At 42.8% G+C, this 22,550-nt stretch overlaps 2 protein-coding genes across 2 annotated transcripts in view; one reads left to right on the forward strand and one right to left on the reverse strand.

Moving 5' to 3' along the window:
* Positions 1–743, reverse strand: part of PIK3R4 (phosphoinositide-3-kinase regulatory subunit 4) — a 107,777-nt gene extending 107,034 nt beyond the window's left edge. Inside the window, exon 1 of the mRNA XM_082258059.1 lies at positions 609–743. The gene's annotated coding sequence lies outside the window, so the exon portion shown is untranslated. The remainder of the gene's footprint in view (positions 1–608) is intronic.
* A 12,122-nt stretch (positions 744–12,865) lies between these two features.
* Positions 12,866–22,550, forward strand: part of ATP2C1 (ATPase secretory pathway Ca2+ transporting 1) — a 235,461-nt gene continuing 225,776 nt past the window's right edge. The window contains exon 1 of the mRNA XM_082258061.1: positions 12,866–13,070. Coding sequence (XP_082114187.1) covers positions 12,984–13,070 — 87 coding nt within the window. The 5' untranslated portion in view covers positions 12,866–12,983. The remainder of the gene's footprint in view (positions 13,071–22,550) is intronic.

The following is a 22,550-nucleotide window of genomic DNA, read 5'->3' on the forward strand; positions in this document are numbered from 1 at the left end:
AGAAAGCCTGTGTTTTTTAATGCGTTTTGAGACGCAAACTACTGTGTCGCAACATGGCTGCGATGAATAGAAGTGAATGAAATGTCACTTGTGACATTTTAATAAAGTTCTGACAAAAAAATAAAGAAGTAAACAGTGCGATGTGCCAGAACCAACGCATCAGCACTGTTCCTCCAATCAGCGCAGCTGCTGGTGTGAACAAGCCCCAAGTCATTGATCCAGCTCAGATCTGCCTTCCCTCATACTTCATTATCTATTGAATAGATTCTATTCTATGGCAGCAGCTAATACCAAACTGAGCACAAACATAGCCAGGCCATTATCAGTATAAATGGAGACATTCACATAGCAGATCATGCAATAATGCCCCCCAGGGGAAGGGGTGACCACCAGCAATGTACTCCTGTGACATCCTCCAGGAGAGGTGACACCACCACACTCCTTCTACAGAGGGGTACAGCTGCCCCAGCACAGCTATTGATCGGGCTGTCACGTGACCTGTGTTGTGTGTTATGTCAGGCGCTGTCACAGACATTACACACGTCTATAAAGCTGGGGGAGCGCACTGGAGTTTTATTAAAGGGCCAAGTAAACAAGTCCCGTCATACCTTACACGCCGCTCCACATCCGGCTTTTATATCCCGTTATACCGGGTGACGGCCCTCTACTCCGGAAGCTCTTGGAAAATTGAGTGTAAATCGTCAGTACACGCCCCGGCCGTCGTGAGTCTACGCCCATTTCCTGATTCATGGCCAATAGGCGCTGCACGAGGAAAAGACCAATAGCGTCGGGCCTAAGAATCGCAGTACATCAGCTGGTTGGGTTTGAGCTGAGCGAACTTTGATTGGTTGTCGTGTAAGGACCAGGCTGTGATTGGTTGTTGTGTGCTGAGAGTTGTGAGAGGATGTTTAAAGTTCCATTCTCTTTATGTGAATGGTGGAGTGACTATACTTTCACGGAACACCGGCTTCTCAGCTGAGAGAATGTTACTATTAACAGTACGACTCATGCATAGCTCCCAACTGTCCCTGATTTCGGGGACTGTCCCTGAATTGGAACAAAGTCCTTCTTTCCTCCTCATTTGTCCCTCCTTTTGGTCTGTTCTATATAGTTGTATATAAAATCCACATTTTTATTTTTCAAATAGTGTTTCCCAGTGCTAAATCTTTTATTCACTTTCTAAGTTGCTGCATTTGTAAATTTCAAAAACTAGTATAAAGGAATAGTAGAGGAAAAAAAAAGCACTTGTGGGTTTAACTATTTTTTATTTATTTTTTTTTTGTATAATTCTCCTTTAACCACTTAAGCCCGGGAAGATTTTACCCCCTTTCTGACCAGGGGGTATTTTGCGATTCGGCACTGCGTGACTTTAACGGACAATTGCGCGGTCGTGCGACGCTGTACCCAAACGAATTTGGCGTCCTTTTTTTCCCACAAACAGAGCTTTCACTCAGGTGGTATTCGATCACCTGTGTAATTTTTTGATCATGCGCTATAAACAAAAAAAGAGCGTCAATTTTGCAAAAATAATATTTTTCACATTTTTTTATTTGAAATTCCCCCAAAAAAAATGTAAAAATCAAAACTTTTTTAAATTTTTGGCCAATTTGTTTTCTGCTACCTATGTTTGGTAAAAAAAATCACAATAAGCGTATTTTGATTGGTTTGCGCAAAAGTTATTGCGTTTACTAACTAAGGGAAAGATTTTTGTCATTTTTTTTTTAACGCGTAATGGCGGCGATCTGCGATTTCTTTTGCGGTACTGCGACATTGCGCGGGACAGATCGGACCCTTGACTGACATTTTTGACACTTTTGGGGGTACCAGTGACATTACTACAGTAATCAGTGCTATATATATGCACTGTTACTGTAAAAATGACACTGGCAGGGAAGGGGTTAACTTTATTGGAGAGGGAGGGGTTAAGTGTGTCCCTAGGGGCGTGCTTCTAACTGTGATTGGATGTGGCTAGTGCTGTAATAGCACCGATCAACGGTCCTACATAACAGGACCGAGTGATCTGTGTTTTTACACAGGGGAGAATGACAGGCGGCTTTGTTTACACTAGCCGCCTGCCTTTCTCCCTCTCCACCCGACAATCGCGAGTGACCGGTGGACATCGGGTCCGCCGGTCACACGCGCGGGCTTCCTCTGGTACGAGCGGGGGCGGGAGCGCGCCTCCGGCAGCGGCGCTCACCCCCTATTCGCTCCCAGGCTAGTGACGTACCTGTACATCACTTTGCCTGGGAGGGGCTGACCGCCGCCGTATATAGTCGGGCAGCGATTGGCAAGTGGTTGAAGCGAGTTCCACCTAAAAATCAAAAAAATACATAAAAATACCCCCGGAACAGTCAGGGCTAGTGCATTCCACAATGGCTAGCCTCTGATCTGTCCCGGGTTGCACTTACCTGCAAGAAGAAATACTTACCTTGAAAATGTCTTCTCCAGCGCTGCCATCTCAGGTGTGGGCAGCTTGAAGCCAGCGCAATCCTCTTCTCCGTCCTCTTCCGTCCTCTTCGGTCCCACAATGCACTGCACCGGCCCCGCCATCACTTCCGGGTCTGCAGCGTCATCCCTGCACAGCTTCTGGGCATGCCCAGAAGCTGTTTAGCATGGTATGACGGCGCCTGCACCGGAACGGACGCCGGGGCCGGTGCAGGCGCATTGATTCCTGGGAGCGATGACGTTCAGCTCCCAGGAATCATTGCAAGCCAGGAATTGACGAATCGCCGTGGCCGCCGAGGGAGGGAGAGGAAGTAAGTAAGGTAAGTATATTATCTTCTAAACAAGGTAAGTAAAAAAAAAAATTGTGATTATCCATTTGTTTTTCAGGTGACCCGGAGCAAGAAGATGGAACGAACTTTCATTTTTGGGTGGAACTCCGCTTTAACTGCTTTCCACCCGTATACTGTAAATATATACGACAGGAGGCCTCTCTTTCCTTCTCGCTTTCTTTCTTTTTCTCTCCCTCCATCCCTCTTTCATTTTTTCTTTCTTTCTTTCCTTCTCTCTCTTTCTTTCTCATTTTCTTTTCTCTCTCTCTCTCTCTCTCTCTTTCTCATTTTCTTTTCTCTCTCTCTCTCTTTCTCTCTCTCTCTCCTTCTTTGTTTCTCTTTGCCTTCCTCCATCCCTCTTTCTCTCCTTTCTTTCTCTCCCTCCATCCCTCTTTCTTTGCTTTCTTTCTCTCCCTCCATCCCTCTTTCATTTTTTCTTTCTTTCTTTCCTTCTCTCTCTTTCTTTCTCATTTTCTTTTCTCTCTCTCTCTCTCTCTCTCTTTCTCATTTTCTTTTCTCTCTCTCTCTCTCTCTCTCTTTCTCATTTTCTTTTCTCTCTCTCTCTCTCTTTCTCTCTCTCTCTCCTTCTTTGTTTCTCTTTGCCTTCCTCCATCCCTCTTTCTCTCCTTTCTTTCTCTCCCTCCATCCCTCTTTCTTTGCTTTCTTTCTCTCCCTCCATCCCTCTTTCTTTGCTCTCTTTCTCTCTATCCATCCACATTATTTGTTTCTCTCTGCCTCCCTCCATCCCTCTTTCTTTCTCTATCTCCATCCCTCTTTCTTTCTATCTGTCTCCTTCCATCCCTCTTTCTCTCTGTCTTTGTTTCTTTCTTTCTTTCTTTCTTTCTTTCTTTCTTTCTTTCTTTCTTTCTTTCTTTCTTTCTTTCTTTCTTTCTTTCTTTCTTTTTTTTCTTTCTTTCTTTCTTTCTTTCTTTCTTTCTTTCTTCTTCCATCCCCCGTTCTCTCTCTAAAATCACCAAAAGTAGTGCAGGAACTACTTTTTCAAATTGGTGCGGCACCGCAAAGTCAGCGTTGCACCTATTTGAACAGTTCCATTGTGGACCATAAGGTGTGACTTGTCATGCGATTTGGACCAGTCAAATCGCATGACAAGTTGCACCAGTGTGAATGGGGGGCTTAGTGGGTGAGCACATTTGTCTTTCCTAATTACATTATCTAAGCAGGGTATTTAGGCTTTTGCAGGTGCTGCTACCACTGTAGATCTCAGCACAGGTTTTACATTTTATTTTTAACCATTTTTTCTTTTGGCCCAAAACAACCTTCTCGGTTTAAAGTCAGTTTACATACAAGCACCTCAGAATTTCTTTGGCAGACAATCTTTTACTCCCATGAGTGGTACTTGAATAAGAAAATCTTAGCCAATCTAGATTTAAGGACAACCCTATCTAATACGAAATGCCAGAAATGTATATCTACAAAAAGTCCCCATCAGCAAGAACTGGGATGCTCTGAAATGTGCATAGAATTAGAGTCTAGCAATCTAGCTTATGTGTTCTTCCCATCAGTTCCAGTGATTTTTATTCTCGTTGGGATGTGGGGATTGCCCATATGGGAACAGGGAGAGAGTGCTTACTAGTGCCCCCAGGGGCTGTATGGCTTTGAAGGCAGCACTGCATCTTAAAATTGACACTTCTCCACACAGAAATATTTAATAACTCCTTGTAATTCATGGTCCAACTTCTGTAACTCTTTACCTTGCAGAGTTATATAGCAACAAAGTTCTTTACCAACAATTATTGAAGTATAGCAAATGTACAGTCAATTCTTCATATACATCTTTCCTAATATAAAGTGTTTTTTTGTGCCCCTTAGGTGTTTCCTGGTGCCCCTGCCCCAAGAGGTAGTCATTCCTTAAATAGATAAGAAATTCCTTTAGAGTGCATTAGTTCATTAAGCAATGGCATACGTCCATATCCCTGGAACCCCAACTAGGTTCCCACAATTTGCAGCTTCCAAAGAAATAGCATCTATATCCTAGCTCAGTTCCTGTTCCCTGCCCATGCATGGAGATATTGACCACATGCCCTAGAGGCAGTTCCCCTTTAAACTGTTTGCCCCTGCAGAGGGCAGTACTTCCCAAAAAGCTTGGGAAAACCAAGCCAGTAATGATAACCTACTTTGCAGGGCCATATAAAAAAACAGTGCAATTTACTCAGATGGCACTATACCATTTTACAAAGAAGTGCAAACAAAGTAATCAGAACCACAATAGTCACTCATGTTAAAAAAAAAAAAAATACAGTAAGTCCCTTAGAAGCACCTGCTTACAGACATAATCCAGTTATATCAGGGGACAGTTATTGCAATAATCCCCTTTTGGTCATGCAGGCTGTTTTTTTCCTCTTCCTCAGTCACATTGTATCCTCTGTTGTCTCTTCCAGATTTCCTATTTAAAGACCATATGCTTCACCCGTGTCCAGAGAGGTTCCATTTAGCGGCATGAATATTGATAAGAAAAGGTTAAAGAATACTCCACCAATTCAGGGTACTCCAAAATTTGGGAAATGCACCTGTCCCGTGCACCAATATTACGTTTTATTCTGCTTGTCCTGAATGTTAAAAATGTCCTTGACTTTTTTCAACAAGGCTTGAACATGAACCTGGGGGATAATACACTAAAAGTTCATATTTCGGCTTGGTCAACATTTTTGGCTACTCGCTGGGCATCTCATCCAATAGTGATATAGTTTATAAAAGATTGTCTAAAATCAGACCCTCAAGAATTAAATTTATTACCGGTTGAGACCTAAATATTGTTCTTTGTACTCTTCTTTATTTCATCCACTAGATGCTAACACTTGGAACTTAACCCTCAAATAGATCTTTCTAAATGCTGACTCCTTTAGTTAGAGGGTTTTAGGAAAACCAAGCTTTGAACTGCAAAGAGCCTCATATGTGTCTTTTCCAAGTAGTCCTAAAACAATTTTCCATTAACCTCCTAAAGTTATATCTGTACTAGAATCAAGAAATAGTCTTGCGAAGTTTACTAAGCACATTCACAGATCACAATAATTTTTTTAGATGTGGGCTATTCCAACCATTCTAACTCATCTGAATAAGACAGCATTTTTTAAATCTTCAGATAATGTATTTGTACACATACTAGGAGCATGGAAAGGACAATGAACAACTTCAAGGACAATTGGCTCTTAAATGTAGCACCCTACTAGATAAGTTGCTAGGATGTTAGGTAAATGTACTTCTTTTGTTGGCTCCTCTGTAACCATTGGAGCAGATTTTGATTACTTTGGGCTGTTGTGGATCTCACAGGCTGCAGGTTTGATTGTTCCCCCCTGGACTCTACAGGCTTCTAGAACATAGTGGGCAGGAAAGTTAAATGGGCAGCCTGAATATTTTTTTGTGCTCGAGCCAATCCCTGATAAGGTGCACCCAGAAGGTTGATAAAGCAGCTGATAATGGGTCTGAGCTTTAGAACAGCAGGGTCTTCTTGTTGAAGAGATTCCACACATGGATGGGTACTTCCCCATTCCCCCCTCAGCAGTTTTTCTGATTCAAGCTGATGTATATCAAGGTCCTGGCTGTGGCAGAGCCAGGGGGCCTACACCTGAAAGTATCTCTGACACCCCAAGACTTCACCTAAAAGATACAGTCCACACATCCTCACTATAAGGTGTCTGGAGTGGTCACAGCTGCTCCCATGGCCACGTAAATACTGACAAGGCAGCAACTTGGTCTTCCTTTGAAACCTTATAGAGTAAGTAAATGTAATTACGCCCGGAGCTTAGATTTAAATTTTCCTCCCATCTATTCATTGTGGTTTAATTTGCCTGGGTTCAGGGAATGATTCATTTATTTATAGTGGTAGCACCCTCCTAGGTAGGTGCTAGTGAGAAAGTTTAGTTTTTAGTCCTGTCTCCTTACCAGAAGGACTGCAAGTAAATCTATATTGTTTTCTGCCTACCAGAGAGCAGGATCTGTTAGTGAGGTCTGCTCAATGTGCCCAGGTGCAACTCGTTCTGTCTGCAGAGTGTTTCACACTGGTCCAATAGTGAGACATATTGGAAAGTGGGAGGAAACCTGACAAATGAGTGTAGAGGCATTTGATACAGCCCTGGTGATTTGGCAGAGGAAAAATACCTTGGTGCATGCTGGTATACTGTATAAAAGCCAGGAGCACATGTGCTCGGGGTCTTTCGGCTGGATGGCGGAGTCCCAGAGGGAGGGGGCAGCTGCCTCCTCCTCTGTAGAGGGGTAGTGCGATCTCAGGTAATTGACCTGAGGGCCTGGAGGGTGCTAGTGAGAAACTGAACCCAGAGGTCAGATGAAGTTGACTGAAAGGGGAGACACTGGAGGATCTGATTCTGCAGTAAAGTGAGTATAAATCTGTGTCAAGGGGCCTGACCTGAGGGGGGCCAACCGTGCAACTAGAAGAGTCAGTGGGCGGGTGTCAGTAAAGGGGATGATAGTGAGTGTCCCGAAGATAATGTAGTGAGACTGTGTGCTGGTAATCAGAGGAGGCCCGAGAAGTCATTATACAGTAAGCCCTATGGGGACAGTGCTACATAGTGTAACCAGTCCTATTAGTCCAGGGGGTGGAGTTAGCCATCCGTATGTTGCCATGCATATGTGTCAGGAACAGTAAATATCCAATTTTACACTAACCTGTCATTAAACCCAGAAACTTTTGAAATGCTTTTACACACAGCATTTTATAGCATACATAATTCCTTAATGATCCGCGCATTGATTTTATATAGAATAATAAAAACCTGTTTTGATCCTGCCGTACACTGCTGCTTCCCTCCTTTATATGCTCGCTCACTGCCATATGAACTGCTAATGCTCTGTTTTCACTGCACAGGCAAGTTTTTTTTTCTAGATCACATGACCGCTACAGCGTAAATCATCGCAGTGCAGACATGGAAAGCTAGTTCAGACTTCCCTGTGTAGCATATATCATGGGACTCTAGGAAAATTGTGACATGGGCTGCGCAGAAAAGAAAAAAACAAAAATATAACAGCCAGCATACAGTACAGTTATACTCTAAACAACTGTAACTGTGTATCGGGAACCATGAAGAAGACTGAGACAGAAAAGGCAGTAAAATCACACCTCTAATGTAATGGTAAAAAATGGTACAGAACATAGTCAAAACATAAGCCAGGGGTCGGAAGCCAAATCAGGAAGTCAGACGAGCCAGTAATCAGGAAACCAGAAATCAGCGTAGTCAGAGGCAGGGGAACAGGATCAGGAACCAGAAGGGACATCAGCCAGGCAAAGTCTTTCACAGAAACACAGCAGAGAAACTCCAGATATGTTGATAAGGCGAAGGCAGGAAAGGAATAAACAAAGCAGCCTAAATAGCCAGAAGGGGCTGGCTGTAGGTGGGACTGATGAGCAGATAATAGTATCCATGTGAGCCACTGAGGAAACAATGAGTGCTAACAATTATCTGACAGCTGAGCAGCCTAAGCACAGAGAAGAGAGCTGCTGTGAGTCCAGCCCTGACACTGCTAAATAACTGCAGTGCTTTAATAACCTGTGCATAAATTGGTACATGAGTGATAAGCAATCAGTCCAAACAGACATAAACAGGCGATGTGAAAGTCCATTACACCAATAGCATAATCCATTAGCGAATCAAAACATGCTGATCTCTACAAATGCTGTGATAACACCACGTGTCCTCCACCACATATCACTCTGAAGCTTACCAGAGTGCCTGTGACCCCTATAAGAACAGTCAAACACAGCACTTGTTGAGTAGGGTATTCCCCAGCTCAGCTGCCCATGGAATGATCCCTCCCTTCAGAGCGGTTCCTCCTTTTAATACTCTCCAACTCCATTAATCATGTAAAAATGCCAAAAAACTCTCACATAGTGTAAATCCAGTTAAACAATTTATTAAAATCAAGAAAAAACACTTACAAAAAGTTGCATTTAAAATCGTCATTGAAAAACAACATAACCCAGAATTTTCTGCGATGCGCGTTCATTCGTAGGGACGTTGCGGCTTCTGCTTCCATCCAATGCGTTTTGTCAGAAATTACGTCATCTGGGGCATGGAAGCTGCCATCTTAAAAACAGGCAACCAATTAACATTTAAAGGAAACCCCGGATTGGATTTACGTAACAGAAAGCCATTATTGGCCATATTGGAAAAAGGCTTTAGATGAAAATAGCTGCATACAATACCCAAAAGGCCGATCTCTCTCCTGATGCATCTAGAGCAGTGGTCCTCAACTCCGGTCCTCAGGGCCCACTAACAGGCCAGATTTTAAGTATTACCTTGGGGAGATGCAGACTAGAGTACTGCAATCACTGAGCAGCAAATGATATCACCTGGGATGTATTTCAGTTATCTTGCAAACCTGGCCTGTTAGTGGGCCCTGTAGGCCAGGGTTGAGGACCACTGATCTAGAGGACAAAAAAAAATAAAAAGTGGAGTAAAAAGCACAACTTATCAGAGACCAATAACAGCCAATCAAGCTCACGGAACTAATGGAAAAAGGTAAATAACAACTGTCCTCTTAATAACCATGATATACAATTGGAAATTAAAGATGTGGTCATATGCTCTGCTGACAAGGATGTGGTCATATGCTCTGCTGACAAGGGAGGCAGCATCGTAATATAAGATAAATTATCTTGATGAGATGTACAAAATCTTGTCCGATGCAGATACATACATTTCCATGAGAATTAATCCAACAGTTAGATTTAAAAAGGATTTATCTAAGCTGGTATTGGGGGGGGGGGGGTTTAGTGGAGGTATCCTAAATAAAAGGGAGCGTGCTTATCTCATTCCTAGGACCCCTCGAGTTCCAGTTATATATTACTTGCCAAAACTGCACAAGGATCCTGTACACCCACCTGGTCTCCCCAACATTAGCGGCGTAGATTCTATTACTGCCCAAGCAGGAGAATACTTAGATTTTTATCTTTAACTGTTGGATTTTGTTACTTTCCGTTTCGGTTTATTGTAAACAAGCTGTTACCAGCTTTTGAAAGCATCTGATCAAACTAATATCAGTTTGATCAGATACTTTGGAGGCCAGAAAAGGGATATGGGTTTAATAGACCCCAAGTATCTCCAAGAAGAGGACCTGTCACAGGCCATGCTTAGCAGAGAGTGATGATTGGCTAATGTAGTCTGCTCAGTGTGCTCTGGTGCTGCTCATGCTCTCTTGAATTGTTTTAGCAACTATGGAAAGTGATGGATAGTAGGTTGAAACCATACAGATGGGTGCTTGAGTATTCATATAGTCCTGGAAAATTACAAAGGGAGGTGCCCCAGTGCATGCTGGGTGTCTGTATTTATATTCCAGGAGCACATGGGCTCTGGGTCTTTCCTAGCAGAGGATTGCACCAGGCTGGGGGAGAGGTGCTGCCTCCCCTAGAACTTGTTGCCATATGGCCTCAGGTGGACCACCTGAGGGCCTGAAGCCTGTGTGGCTGACCCTGGTCCTACCATAGCTGACAGAGGGAGAGTCTACAGTGCATCTGGTCTGGTATCACGGGGAGAGAAGGCTGCTGCCTGTGGTGCTTTAGGAGCCTTGTTAGTACAGACACCCTATGGAGCCTTAGACAGTTATCCCCTCTTGTGCTCTAAGTCGGGGATTCCCAAACTATGGCCCTCCAGTTGTTCAGGAACTACAATTCCCATCATGCCTAGTCATGTATGTGAATGTCAGAGTTTTACAATGCCTTATGGGATGTATAGTTCTGCAACAACTGCAGGGCCGTATTCTGGGAATTCCTGCTCTAAGTCATCTGAGGGTCCACACAAAGAGAACACTGGTTAGTGTTCTTAGAGCTTTGTCCAGGACTGTCCATTAGTCCTGCTCTAAGTCATCTGAGGGTCCACACAAAGAGAACACTGGTTAGTGTTCTTAGAGCTTTGTCCAGGACTGTCCATTACTTTACTAAAGGACTTTGCTCAGTTCTTCAATCAGTGTGCTACTGCTGTGAAGAAGTCTTTATCTGCCTTCTGCAAAGACTTCAGCCAACTTTCACTAGGAAAGGAAGTTAGAGTCCTCGGTGTGAATAGTTCACTTTGGAAGTATCCCACTATATCCTTTACCCTATCCAATTTCTCCAATAAAACAACAAAAACAAACCCCTAGACTAGTCATTGGAGTAACAAGCTGAAGTGAGTGTGTGCCCCTGGCTGCGTGAAGCTACCTTGAACCTGGCTGTGGAGTTAAAGTAGGAAAGACCTGGGCAACATACCAGTGGCTCCTGCGAGGATAGCGCTACACTGGTAAGCTGTAACCTGGCGCCTATAGATAATTTTATGTACCGTAGTTGGCCTCCATTCCTCGGGTGTACTCAATTTTGAAGCATGACATGTTTGGTATCTATTTAGAATAACATCATCTTTTATGTTATATATAATACACAAAAAAATTGGGTATTATATTGTGTTTGTGTTCACTAAAATTCATTAAAGTGTATTTTTTAAAAAAAGAATTTGTATTTGGAAAACCGTGATATAAAAAAATTGCAACACCCACTATTTTATTCTCTATTTTATTCTCTAGGGCAGTGGTTCTTATCCTGGGTTCGATCGAACCCCAGGGGTTCGGTGAGTCAGTCTCGCGGGTTCGGCGGAGGTCAAGACACACACACCCGACTCATATGATTCATGATGACACACCCCGCTCATCCCCCCGAGAAAATATTGTGAGGCCGATACCTGATACCCAATGGAATGCCCTCCCAACACCTCCCCCCCAGTGTGTGCCCTCCTGATACCCCATGGTATGTCCCCCCAACGTCCCCCCCCCAGTGTGTGCCCTCCTGATATCCCATGGTATGCCCTCCCAACACCTCCTTCCCAGCGTGTGCCCTCCTGACACCCCATGGTATTCCCACCCATCCCCCCCCCCTACCCCAGTGTGTGCCCTCCTGACACCCCATGGTATGCCCTCCCAACCCCCCCCCCCCAAGTGTGTGCCCCCCTGACACCCCATGGTATGCCCTCCCAACCCCACCCCAGTGTGTGCCCTCCTGACACCCCATGGTATCCCCTAGGCCCTCCCCCCCCCCCCCCCCAGTGTGTGCCCTCCTTATACCCCATGGTGTCCTCCTGACTGATTTGCAGTAAATATTCATTATTATGTTTTTGCTTTTGTGTGAAAATCATGTTTTAATGGTTTTGTTCTTTGTTCTTAATGGTTTTGTTCTTTAATGGTTTTATTCATTTTGTGCACCTATGTATAATAAATATATACCTAAATATATACCTATGTTTTGAATTTGAAAAAATCATATTTTATTTTTCCAATTCAGAAGGGTTCGGTGAATGCGCATATGAAACTGGTGGGGTTCAGTACCTCCAACAAGGTTAAGAACCACTGCTCTAGAGTCTCTGCTTAAAAATATATAATATCTGGGGGTTCTAAGTATTTTCTAGCAAAAAAACATTTTTACATGTAAGAGAGAAATGTCAGAACTGGCCCGGTGGGGCAAGTAGTTAAAAAAAGGTATTTAGAAGCCTTTTTTTTTTAACAAAGAGAAGCAGGAGTATGGTTTATAAAAAAATATATATATTTAGCACGTTAAATGGTACTAAATCATTGTGGCTTTTAAAATCCTGCATAGGGGCAGGCATTTCTGGGTTATTCATTAGTACAGAGACACTGCCAATGTAGTAGGGCTTGTAGAACTAGCTTACAAGGACCTGCCCCAAATGATTGTTATCCCCCAATCCATTGTATTCTTTATGTACTGTACCTGGTTAGGTTTTTTTTTCTGTTCCGGTTTTTAAAAAAAAAGACATTTCAATATTTACACTGTACTCTTCTCCCGGGCACGGCGCCCTCCGCTCTTTGTTTTTCTATTGTTCTTTTTTGTGTAATGTGTACTAATGTCTGCCTATGTAGACCTTTTCTGTCTTTATTAAAGAAGTAAAGTTACATCCCAGTTTCTCAGTAGCATTGTCTACTACACCTGCTCTGTAAAAAAAAATCCAATTATTCCAGCATTAACTTTAAACTCAGTAGGCGTGACGAAGGCTTCACTCTGAAATCCTAACCTGATTGTCTGGTTTTAAACTTACTTTAAAAACTACCCAGGCACAGAGACTCTTTAGCATGTGGTCGAGGAGCACAGTATTAAATGAGCTAGCAAAACTGGATTAATATATATAGGTCACGACTGGGAATTTGCTTGATCTTATTACTTAACCAGAGGCTGCAATTACCGGTTCCACTGTCAGGAATTCAATGATGCCAGCTTTCACCTACCTTATACAGTACCCGTTTCGATGGCGCAAGCATTCAGCATTTGGAGGAGAAGCTTCAGAAGAGCAGGTAACATCTTGAATGCATTGAATTTTTTATTTTATTTATTATTATTGGAAGTATTTGTTTAAAAATCAGCCAGTGTGTGCTTTTATCTGTCTCACTGGTGTTGAAATCATACAGGAGAAGATTAACTTAGAAGTTTTGTGTAGTTGTGGATATGTGAGCATTATTATTATTATAATTATTGTTAATATTATTATTATTCAGGCTTTATATAGTGCCAATAGTTTGCACAGCGCTTTACAACATGAGAGCAGCCAGTACAATTATAATACAATTCAATACAGGAGGAATCAGAGGGCTCTGCTCGTTAGAGCTTACAATCTAAATTGTTGTTGATTGTCTTTCAAATGTTTTAATATAGTGGTAGACAAAACTTTATGTTAGCACAGTTCTTAGTTTTGTCTTAAAAACATGAATGGCTAATATTATTTTCTTTAAGCTGATGACTTTCACATATACAGTATATGCATAAAACACTTTTAAAAACAACATTTAATTTGATAAACTGCATGGGGTTTTAACACATAGTTATATAACAAATGTAGCTTCTTCATTACACTATGGGGGCATTCCAACTAGGAGGTTGATTTACTTAGGCTCGGTTCACATATATGCGATGCGGGAAGGCTGCGAATTCGCAGCCTGTTCCCGCATCGCACACGCACCCCCGGCAGTTCACACTGCCATATGCGATACGCCGGGGGTGTCAATGTAATCTTAACGACACCCCCAGTTTGATCGCATATCGCAGTGCGATCTTGCAGTTCGCACAGGATCGGATCACACAAGTGTGAACCGCTGTGCGATCCGATCCTGATGCGGCTGCAAAAATGCCTCCTGTGCGTGTTTGCTGCGGGAGCGATGCGAATTTAGCCATACAGTTTGTATGGCTAAACTCGCACCGCACAGCTGATCGCATGTAATGTCGGAGCAGTGCGCTCCGACATTACATGCGAACCCCGCACACGCACAAGTGTGAACCGGGGCTAAAAGGGATTTAGAATCTTTACACAATAAACTGTGTGAATATTCACTTCGGGTTACACTCAACTCTGATTTAAAAAAATGTGATTCAAGTATGTATTTTATCATTTTAACCACTTCAGCCCCGGAAGGTTTTACCCCCTTCCTGACCAGGGCCTTATTTTGCGATTCGGCACTGCGTGACTTTAACGGACAATTGTGCGGTCGTGCGACACTGTACCTAAACGAATTTGACGTCCTTTTTTTTCCACAAACAGAGCTTTCTTTTGGTGGTATTTGATCACCTGTGCGATTTTTACTTTTTTTGCGCTATAAACAAAAAAAGAGCGTAAATTTTGCAAAAATAACAATATTTTTCACATTTTTTTATATGAAATTCCCCCCAAAAAAATGTAAAAATCAAAATTTTTTAACATTTTCGGACAATTTGTTTTATGCTACATATGTTTGGTAAAAAAAATTGCAAAAAGCATATTTTGATTGGTTTGCGCAAAAGTTATCGCGTTTACTAACAAAGGGAAAGATTTTTGTCATTTTTGTTGTTTTTTTTTTAACACGTAATGGCGGCGATCTGCAATTTTTTTTGCGGGACTGTGACATTGCGGCGGACAGATCGGACCCTTGACTGACATTTTTGACACTTTTGGGGTTACCAGTGACATTTCTACAGTAATCAGTGCTATACATATGCACTGTTACTGTAAAAATACACTGGCAGTGAAGGGGTTAACTTTATTTGAGAGGGAGGGGCTGTGTGTGTCCCTAGGGGCGTGATTCTAACTGTGATTGGCTGTGGCTAGAGCTGTAGGACCAATGATCAACGGTCCTAAATAGTAGAACCGTGTGATCAGTGTTCCTACACAGGGGAGAATGACAGGCAGCTTGTTTACACAAGCCGCCTGCCTCTCTCCCTCTCCCCCGACGATCGCTGAGTGAGCGGCGGACATCGGGTCCGCCGGTCACACGCGCGGGGGGGTCCGTGACCACGCGGGAGCGTGCCTCTGGCGGCGCGCGCTCGCTCCCCAGAGCCTCACAGGCTAGTGACATACCGGTACGTCACTCTGCCTGTGAGGGGCTGACCGCCACAGTATATGTACTTGCGGCGGTCGGCAAGTGGTTAATATAGTGGTAGACAAAACTTTATGTTAGCACAGTTCTTAGTTTTGTCTTAAAAGCAAGTATGGCTAACATTATTTTCTTTGAGCTGATAATTTTCACAGTATATGCATAAAACGCTTTTAAAAACTAGATTTTCTTTTATAAACTGCATGGGGTTTTAACACATAGTTATATAATATATGTAGCTTCTTCATAACACTATGGGGACAGGAGGAGGTATTCCAACTAGGAGGCTGATTTACTAAAAGGGATTTAGAATCTTTACACAATCAACTGTGTGAATATTCACTTCGGGTTACACTCAACTCTGATTTAAAAAAATGTGATTCAAGTATGTATTTTATCATTTTAACCACTTCAGCCCTGGAAGGTTTTACCCCCTTCCTGACCAGGCCTTATTTTGCGATTCGGCACTGCGTTAATTTAACGGACAATTGTGCAGTCGTGCGACGATGTACCCAAACAAAATTTATGTCCTTTTTTTCCCACAAATATAGCTTTCTTTTGGTGGTATTTGATCACCTGTGGCATTTTTATTTTTTGCGCTATAAACAAAAAAACAGCGACAATTGTCAAAAAAAGTATATATTTTTCACATTCTGCTATAGGACATTCCCAAAAAAATGTAAAAATCAAAATGTTTTAACATTTTAGGCCAATTTGTTTTCTGCTACATATTTTTGGTAAAAAAAAAATCGCAATAAGCGTAATTTGATTGGTTTGCTCAAAAGTTATCGTGTCTACTAACTAAGGGAAAGATTTATGTCATTTTTTTTTTTTACTAGTAATGGCGGCCATCTGCGATTTTTAGCGGGACTGCGACATTGTAGTGGACAGATCTGAACCCTAACTGACATTTTTTACACTTTTGGGGGTACCAGTGACATTACTACAGTCATAGGCGGCTCTCTAATTAGGCAAATTAGGCAGTCGCCTAAGGCCTCGCACCTACAGGGGCCTCGCGGTCAGTGGCGGAGCGACGACATTTAGAAGGGCGCAGTCAGGGAAATCTCCCAAGTAAAAGATTGTTTTAAATCCTCGGATATAAAAGTTGCAGCAGTGTGCTGCAGTTCCTTCACTGCGGCTGCCAGGTGTCTGTTGTCCGCTGACACTTACCCCGCCTTCTCTGCCTGGGGATTGGCCGTCTGATCATGTAATCCTAAGATGTGGAGGAATCGGTGGGCGTGTACCTGTATCAGTAGGAAGCGACTGCCCGGTCAGCTCACTCTGCTATCATCGGTTGTTGCTCTGGGAGGAGATCTCTGCCCTGGCCCAGGAACATACAGGTAACCAGGCCGAATTGTCACTCTGCAGGCTGGTCATAGATTTGTGGTGTCTACTACGCAAAGGGGGTGAGTAGCCCCAGGGAAGTTGGACGAGTCCTAAAATGGTTGGTGGAGGAGGAGGAGAAGAAGAAGGCCCTGGGTGACTGGGGGAGGAGACGGTGGTTGGAAGAGAAGGAGAGGGTCCCTGGGTGGCTAGGGGAAAAGGAGAGGGTCCCTGGGTGGCTAGGGGGAAAAGGAGAGGGCCCCTGGGTGGCTAGGGGAAAAGGAGAGGGCCCCTGGGTGGCTAGGGGAAAAGGAGAGGGCCCCTGGGTAGCTGGGGGAGAAGGACAGGGCCCCTGGGTGGCTAGAGGAAAAGGATGGAGCTGGACCCCCTTGCCCTACACAATGACAGCACCCTAGGTGGAAGGTGAGGGGTAGCGGGGCTTTGACATTATATAGAATATGGACTCTGTACATTATTGGTAGTTTTGGTTGGAGTTGTCCTTTAGATGTTCAACTGTTGTTTTTTCCCCCAGCTGTGAGGGACTGAGGAATGAGAGCCCACTATGCTGGGACTTACAGTGCCCTAGAATGTGGAGGACTGAGGAATCCTCAGTCCCTCACAGAGGGCACTACAAGTTCCAGAATAGCAGGCTGCCTTGCCTTAGTCCCCACAAAGGGAACTACAAGTCTTAGCATAGCAGGCAGTAGTTCCTCAGTCCCAAAGAAGGGGGGAATTTCCTTTGATCACATGTACTAAAGTAGGTTCTGCCACCGTCCCTATATGTATATTGTAATGGGGGTTGCTGGTGCCTCAGACCAGATAAAGTGAGACTTTATGGGCAAGTGAGGGGTATATCAAGCAATATACATTGTATCATTCAAAAAATTATGAGTAAGGTAAAATACAATAGTATTTAATCTGTAAATACCGGTAGTGTATGTTATACAACAAGCATTTAAGTGACAGTAGTGCTTGGGACAGAGCCCAAGTGTGAAGAAAAGAAAGATGATTCCGTGGAATCAGTGACAATGGTGTTATCAGGTGACTTAAACAGTGGATTTTTCTGTTTTCCCTTTGATGTTGGAATGGGAAATAAACTCAGAAAAAATCCTAAATTGCTGACGCGTTTCGGCTCTCTTGTGGGCCTTTCTCAAAGCGTTCAGTCACTCAGTCTGTGGTCTATGAGAGTAATATAAAATATAATATGTAAGGATAATTTTAACAAATCCTTAAAATAAAATTTATTTTAAACGGCCCCCCCCTCCCGGCCGTTTAAGAGGTTTCAGATGCCGGGAGGTGGAGGCAGGCATTTCAGTCATGTGACTGCCATGACTGGCTGTCACAGCAGTCACATGATCGGAAATCTCCAGATTGCTACTTTCCAATTTCCTGCCTTGTTGCTAGGTCAAACCATACATTGGACACTTGCTACCAGCATAACAGCATAACACTTTAACTGCTTAACGACTGCCCGCCACAGTTATACTAAAATGCCCCTCTTTGCCTGCTTGCTATCTTCTTTAGCGCTGTAAACTGAACTACGTACGCACAGCTCAGCTTACAGTGCTGGGCCAATCTCTGCGCATATGCAGGAGTGATGTCACCTCCTGCCAGCGAATGAAGAGGCCAGAAGACTGACACTCAGAAGAAGAAGCCGACGCAGGACCGCTGGGCGGGTACGTTTTAAAGTGTCGCTAAACCCACATTATAAAAAAAACTACCAATAAATGCTGTAGTAGTCACTATGAGATTCCGTTTCTGTACTCTGAAAATAAAAACCTGGTTGATACTGCTCTAGCTCCACCTTCTGTTCATGTCCCCAATTCAGCTAGGGATTTTACAGCTGTGGTGGCAACTCTGCACATGCCTATCACATCTGAGTAGCCCATGTGACTATAGAGTCGTATACACAGTGGTAAATGCCAGCCCACTCCCTCCGTCCTCCTCCATGTCCACTAACCAGCTAAACACAAAAGGGGAGAGATATTACATACAGATTATTGGTTTCACCTCCCTGTTAATCTAAGACATAGGCTGGAAGAGCGTGAGATACTCTGTGACTGTCAGAAATCAGCCTGCACCATGTTATTGCCACAAAATAGTGAAGATTTGATTTCAAAGTAGTATGACAATTTAAAACAGTTTATTGATATTAATTATTTTTACTGTATTCCAAAGGCTGTTTTTTTTTTTTTTTAACATGTGACCAGAAGCAGAGGACTAGAAATTTCTCCTGCTTATGTTTCCCTGCAGACAGGCTGGGAAGGATCTGGGTCCTGTGACAGCTGTATATCGATTGGGAAAAAGATACTTAGATTTTTTTTTTAAATTAAAATAATTACAGTGCCATCATCATCCATATACAGGAATAGAACGGACGATGTAAAATAAACAGGGTGTGTTTAGTATCACTTTAAGCCTTTAGTTCAGCTTTAATTTTTTTAACCTGCTGGGGACCTTTGTCTGCATATTTAATTGTATTCCTAACTTAGACTTTAAGTAGGCGGAATCCTGCACAGAGTCAAGAGTTCTGTCGCACTATTTAAATTGTAATTGAACAATGAAGATAATTATTTCAGAAATTGTAATTGTATTCATAAACTCTCAATGAATTAAGTAGTAAGATGAGCAGTCGTATTAAAAAAAAAAAATTGATCTGATAGTATGTGGCTTTTCAAAGTTCCTGTACTGTATTTTTAATTTTTTGGTAGGGGGGTTAAATTAGGAATGGGACCGGTGTGGCTGTGAGCAGTTGGCGCTGCATTCAGGATTGAGACGTTTTTATCACAAGCAGGCACTTGAGTGGAGACGCTTTTGGGACTCCCTCTGTGTAAATATATGACTGTCGGTTGATGCACGGAAGAAGGGGTTTATTTGTACTAGTATATATGAATTAAGTGTTGGTAATTCTTCATATTTGGATCCTGAAGAAGCCCCTGAATAGGGCGAAACACGTTGATCTTGAATTACCCACCTTGTATCTATCTAACTGTCTAGTTGGATACAGTATCTGTATAGAAAATTGTGCTATGGTTACCTGTTTGATGATTTTAATATCTTTGATGCATTAATAAATTTTCCTGGTTTTATATTTTTTGGGGTATACTATTATTTATGCAAGGCACCATGCAATCCCCCCTTTTTTTCTCCTATCTTACTATCCAATTCGGGAAAGGGTGGGGGGTTCTCTCCTTTAAATTAGGGAAAAACTGAGTCATACCACAGCCACAATGTAATTGCAAGCAGAACTTGTTAACCAGTAGTCATTTGTGATTCTCAAGGTAAATATAGAAAATATGCAAAAAATGCCTTGTGATATGTTGACCTTGCTCCTGGCCACTGACGAAAGAATCACCCTCACATTCCAAAAGTTAGCTCAGCTGTATTGTTTCCTGCTACTTCATACTAAAATTGCTTTAAAGTTTTGTGTAATTTGGTAGTCTGCCAGTTCTGTGGAATTGCGTTGAGGTTATCTAGACCTCTAGTAAAGCAACTGCGGATAATTATGTACACTGCACCCCTGCTATAGAGCTCAGCTCAAAACTTACATGACTACATTTGTTTTATGGAGAGATAAAAGTTCTGTGAATGTTTACATGGTGCAAACCAACCAGCAATAACTGCTCACTGCAGTCCTGCTATGGATATTTTCTAAGCAAAATCTGTACATAAGATCACATAAATGAGACCTTTGCTGGTGTATATAATGCGTATTATACTGACCCCTCTATTCGTCCTGGTGATCATTGTCTCCAGCACACAAAGCAGCCTGGAAAGACCTGTTCAGAAAATATTGTTTACATTGAAGCAGCAAAGCTTGATATACTTGGATCAAAATTTGGCTGCCAAATTTCCATCCATGTATGGGCAGGGAGGCTGTACAGAAATTGATCTACCGATCGACTTCTGTACAACTGACCTGTCAGATTTTCCCTAATCGAGCAGTGCCGTAGGCTATAGCCTGTAGTGCGGATCTGTGTATTCTGATGCTGGGGAAGTCTCCCCGTTGTCAAAATACAATAGCACAGCAGGGAAGATTCCCCCATCCACATTAGGTGTGTGGATGGAGGAATCGAGTCAGATTATTTTTTGGTTTAAAAAAAAAAAAAACACATTTATGGGCTGCTTAAGACTAGGTTGAGGGTGGTAAAAACAGGTAAGCAACATTTTTACTGCCCCCAAACTGCCACCCCTTTAGTGTTACTAAACCCCCAACAGTAAAATCAGTCTGTATATGCAATAAAGCATGCTGGTTATAACCACTGTGGAACCTAAAGGGTTAATCCTCTGCATTGTGTGAAAAGGCTGTTTGATCCTGATCCTCCCCTTCCTTTACTGTCCCTAAATCATCTGCTGATAGTACAGAGCCTTGGGGACACTCTGCACATGCTTATTTGGGTGTGTATTTCTAGAGAGTTTTTTTCCCCCCTTTTTGTTTTGGGGGGGGGGGGTGCTTGTGATCAGCACAGGGCCAATTAGCACTGTCCAGGCAAAGGATCAGGGGTCCTGCAGCCTCATAGGACAGTCAGAGGAGAATCAAAACTCCTCCTTCATGCTTTAACCAGTGTTTGGCCAGACACTGATAGAAGTCACAAGACTGCTATAGTATATAAATATGCATTATAAGTGCGAGTGAAGTGCATTGAACCAGAATGGCACCACAATGCGTCTGGTATGTGCAAATATGACCTAAGTCTTAGTCTTCGCTAAATTTTACATTTAATTTATTTATTTTATCTTTTTTTTTTATAAGTAAGTACAGATGAGAAAAAGTTTTTTAGCAGTTTATATTTACTAAAATAATTGCATTTCTATGTTCTGTGTACTGTGTGAGACCAGATATAGTGAGTGCAGGCTCCTGGGTTTAGTAACACTTTAAGGCAGCCGGTTTTGTATACTTGCCACAGCTGCAATGCTTTGCTTTGCTCTTTAACCCCTTGGCACCGACTCCCGCTGGCCCTTTAAGGGGTTTGACATTCCAGGAGGCGAGGTAGGGCAGGGCTTGTGACCATGTGACCACCGTGACAGGCTGTCACAGCGATCACATGATTGAAAAACCCCCAATCATTAGAAGCGATTGGGAGCTTTTTTGAGCGTCTGGGAGCGTGCAGGACGCGTGTTCTCGGCACAGCTCTATTGCAAGCAAATATTTGGCACCAAGGCCCAGCTGCTGAGAGGCGGCATATTTGCTTGCAGTCAGGGCCTAGGGTTCAAAAAGCGATCCACTCTGGATAACCCTTCAGAGGGCAACGCTAATGTAAACAAGACCTTAGTTCGGTTGTAACCTATTTTGATCTGCACAGCAATGCGGTGTGAATCACATGCGATGTCGGTGCTCGCACAAGTGTGAACTCAGCCTTAGACTGGGATGCTGTTAAAGTTCATGTGTGTGTAAAGGCAGGAGTCCCAATACTTTTGGCAATATAGTGTATTAAAGCCAAAAAGAGGAGGTGGTGTTTTTACACCACCAGTCGATTAAAGTGGAATTGTCACCGAGATATTTGATAACAGGCGTGTGTAGACCTCCTGTGGTTCAAGAGGTCCACATACCTCCCAAATTTTTGAGATGAGAATGAGGGACACCTATTAGTAAAAGTATGTAGGCATAGGACACACCCCTGCCACACCCCTTAAAGGTGAATTATAAAAAAGAATGATTAGTTAACCACTTCTGGACCGGAAGATTTTCCCCCTTAACCACTTTACCACCGGAGGATTTTGCTGTCTTACGTCCAGGCCACTTTTTGCGATTCGGCACTGTGCGACTTTAACTGACAATTGCGCGGTCGTGCGACGCCGTACCCAAACGAAATTTACGTCCTTTTTTTCCCACAAACAGAGCTTTCTTTTGGTGGTATTTGATAACCTGTGCGATTTTTACTTTTTGCACTATAAACAAAAAAAGAGCGTAAATTTTGAAAAAATAACAATAGTTTTCACATTTTTTATATGAAATTCCCCCCCAAAAAAATGTAAAAATCAAAATTTTTTAAAATTTTTGGCCAATTTGTTTTCTGCTACCTATGTTTGGTATAAAAAAATCACAATAAGCGTATTTTGATTGGTTTGCGCAAAAGTTATTGCGTTTACTAACTAAGGGAAAGATTTCTG

This window comes from Pelophylax lessonae, assembly GCF_965119305.1.
Source record: "Pelophylax lessonae genome assembly, chromosome: 5".
NCBI classification, from domain to species: Eukaryota; Metazoa; Chordata; class Amphibia; order Anura; family Ranidae; genus Pelophylax; species Pelophylax lessonae.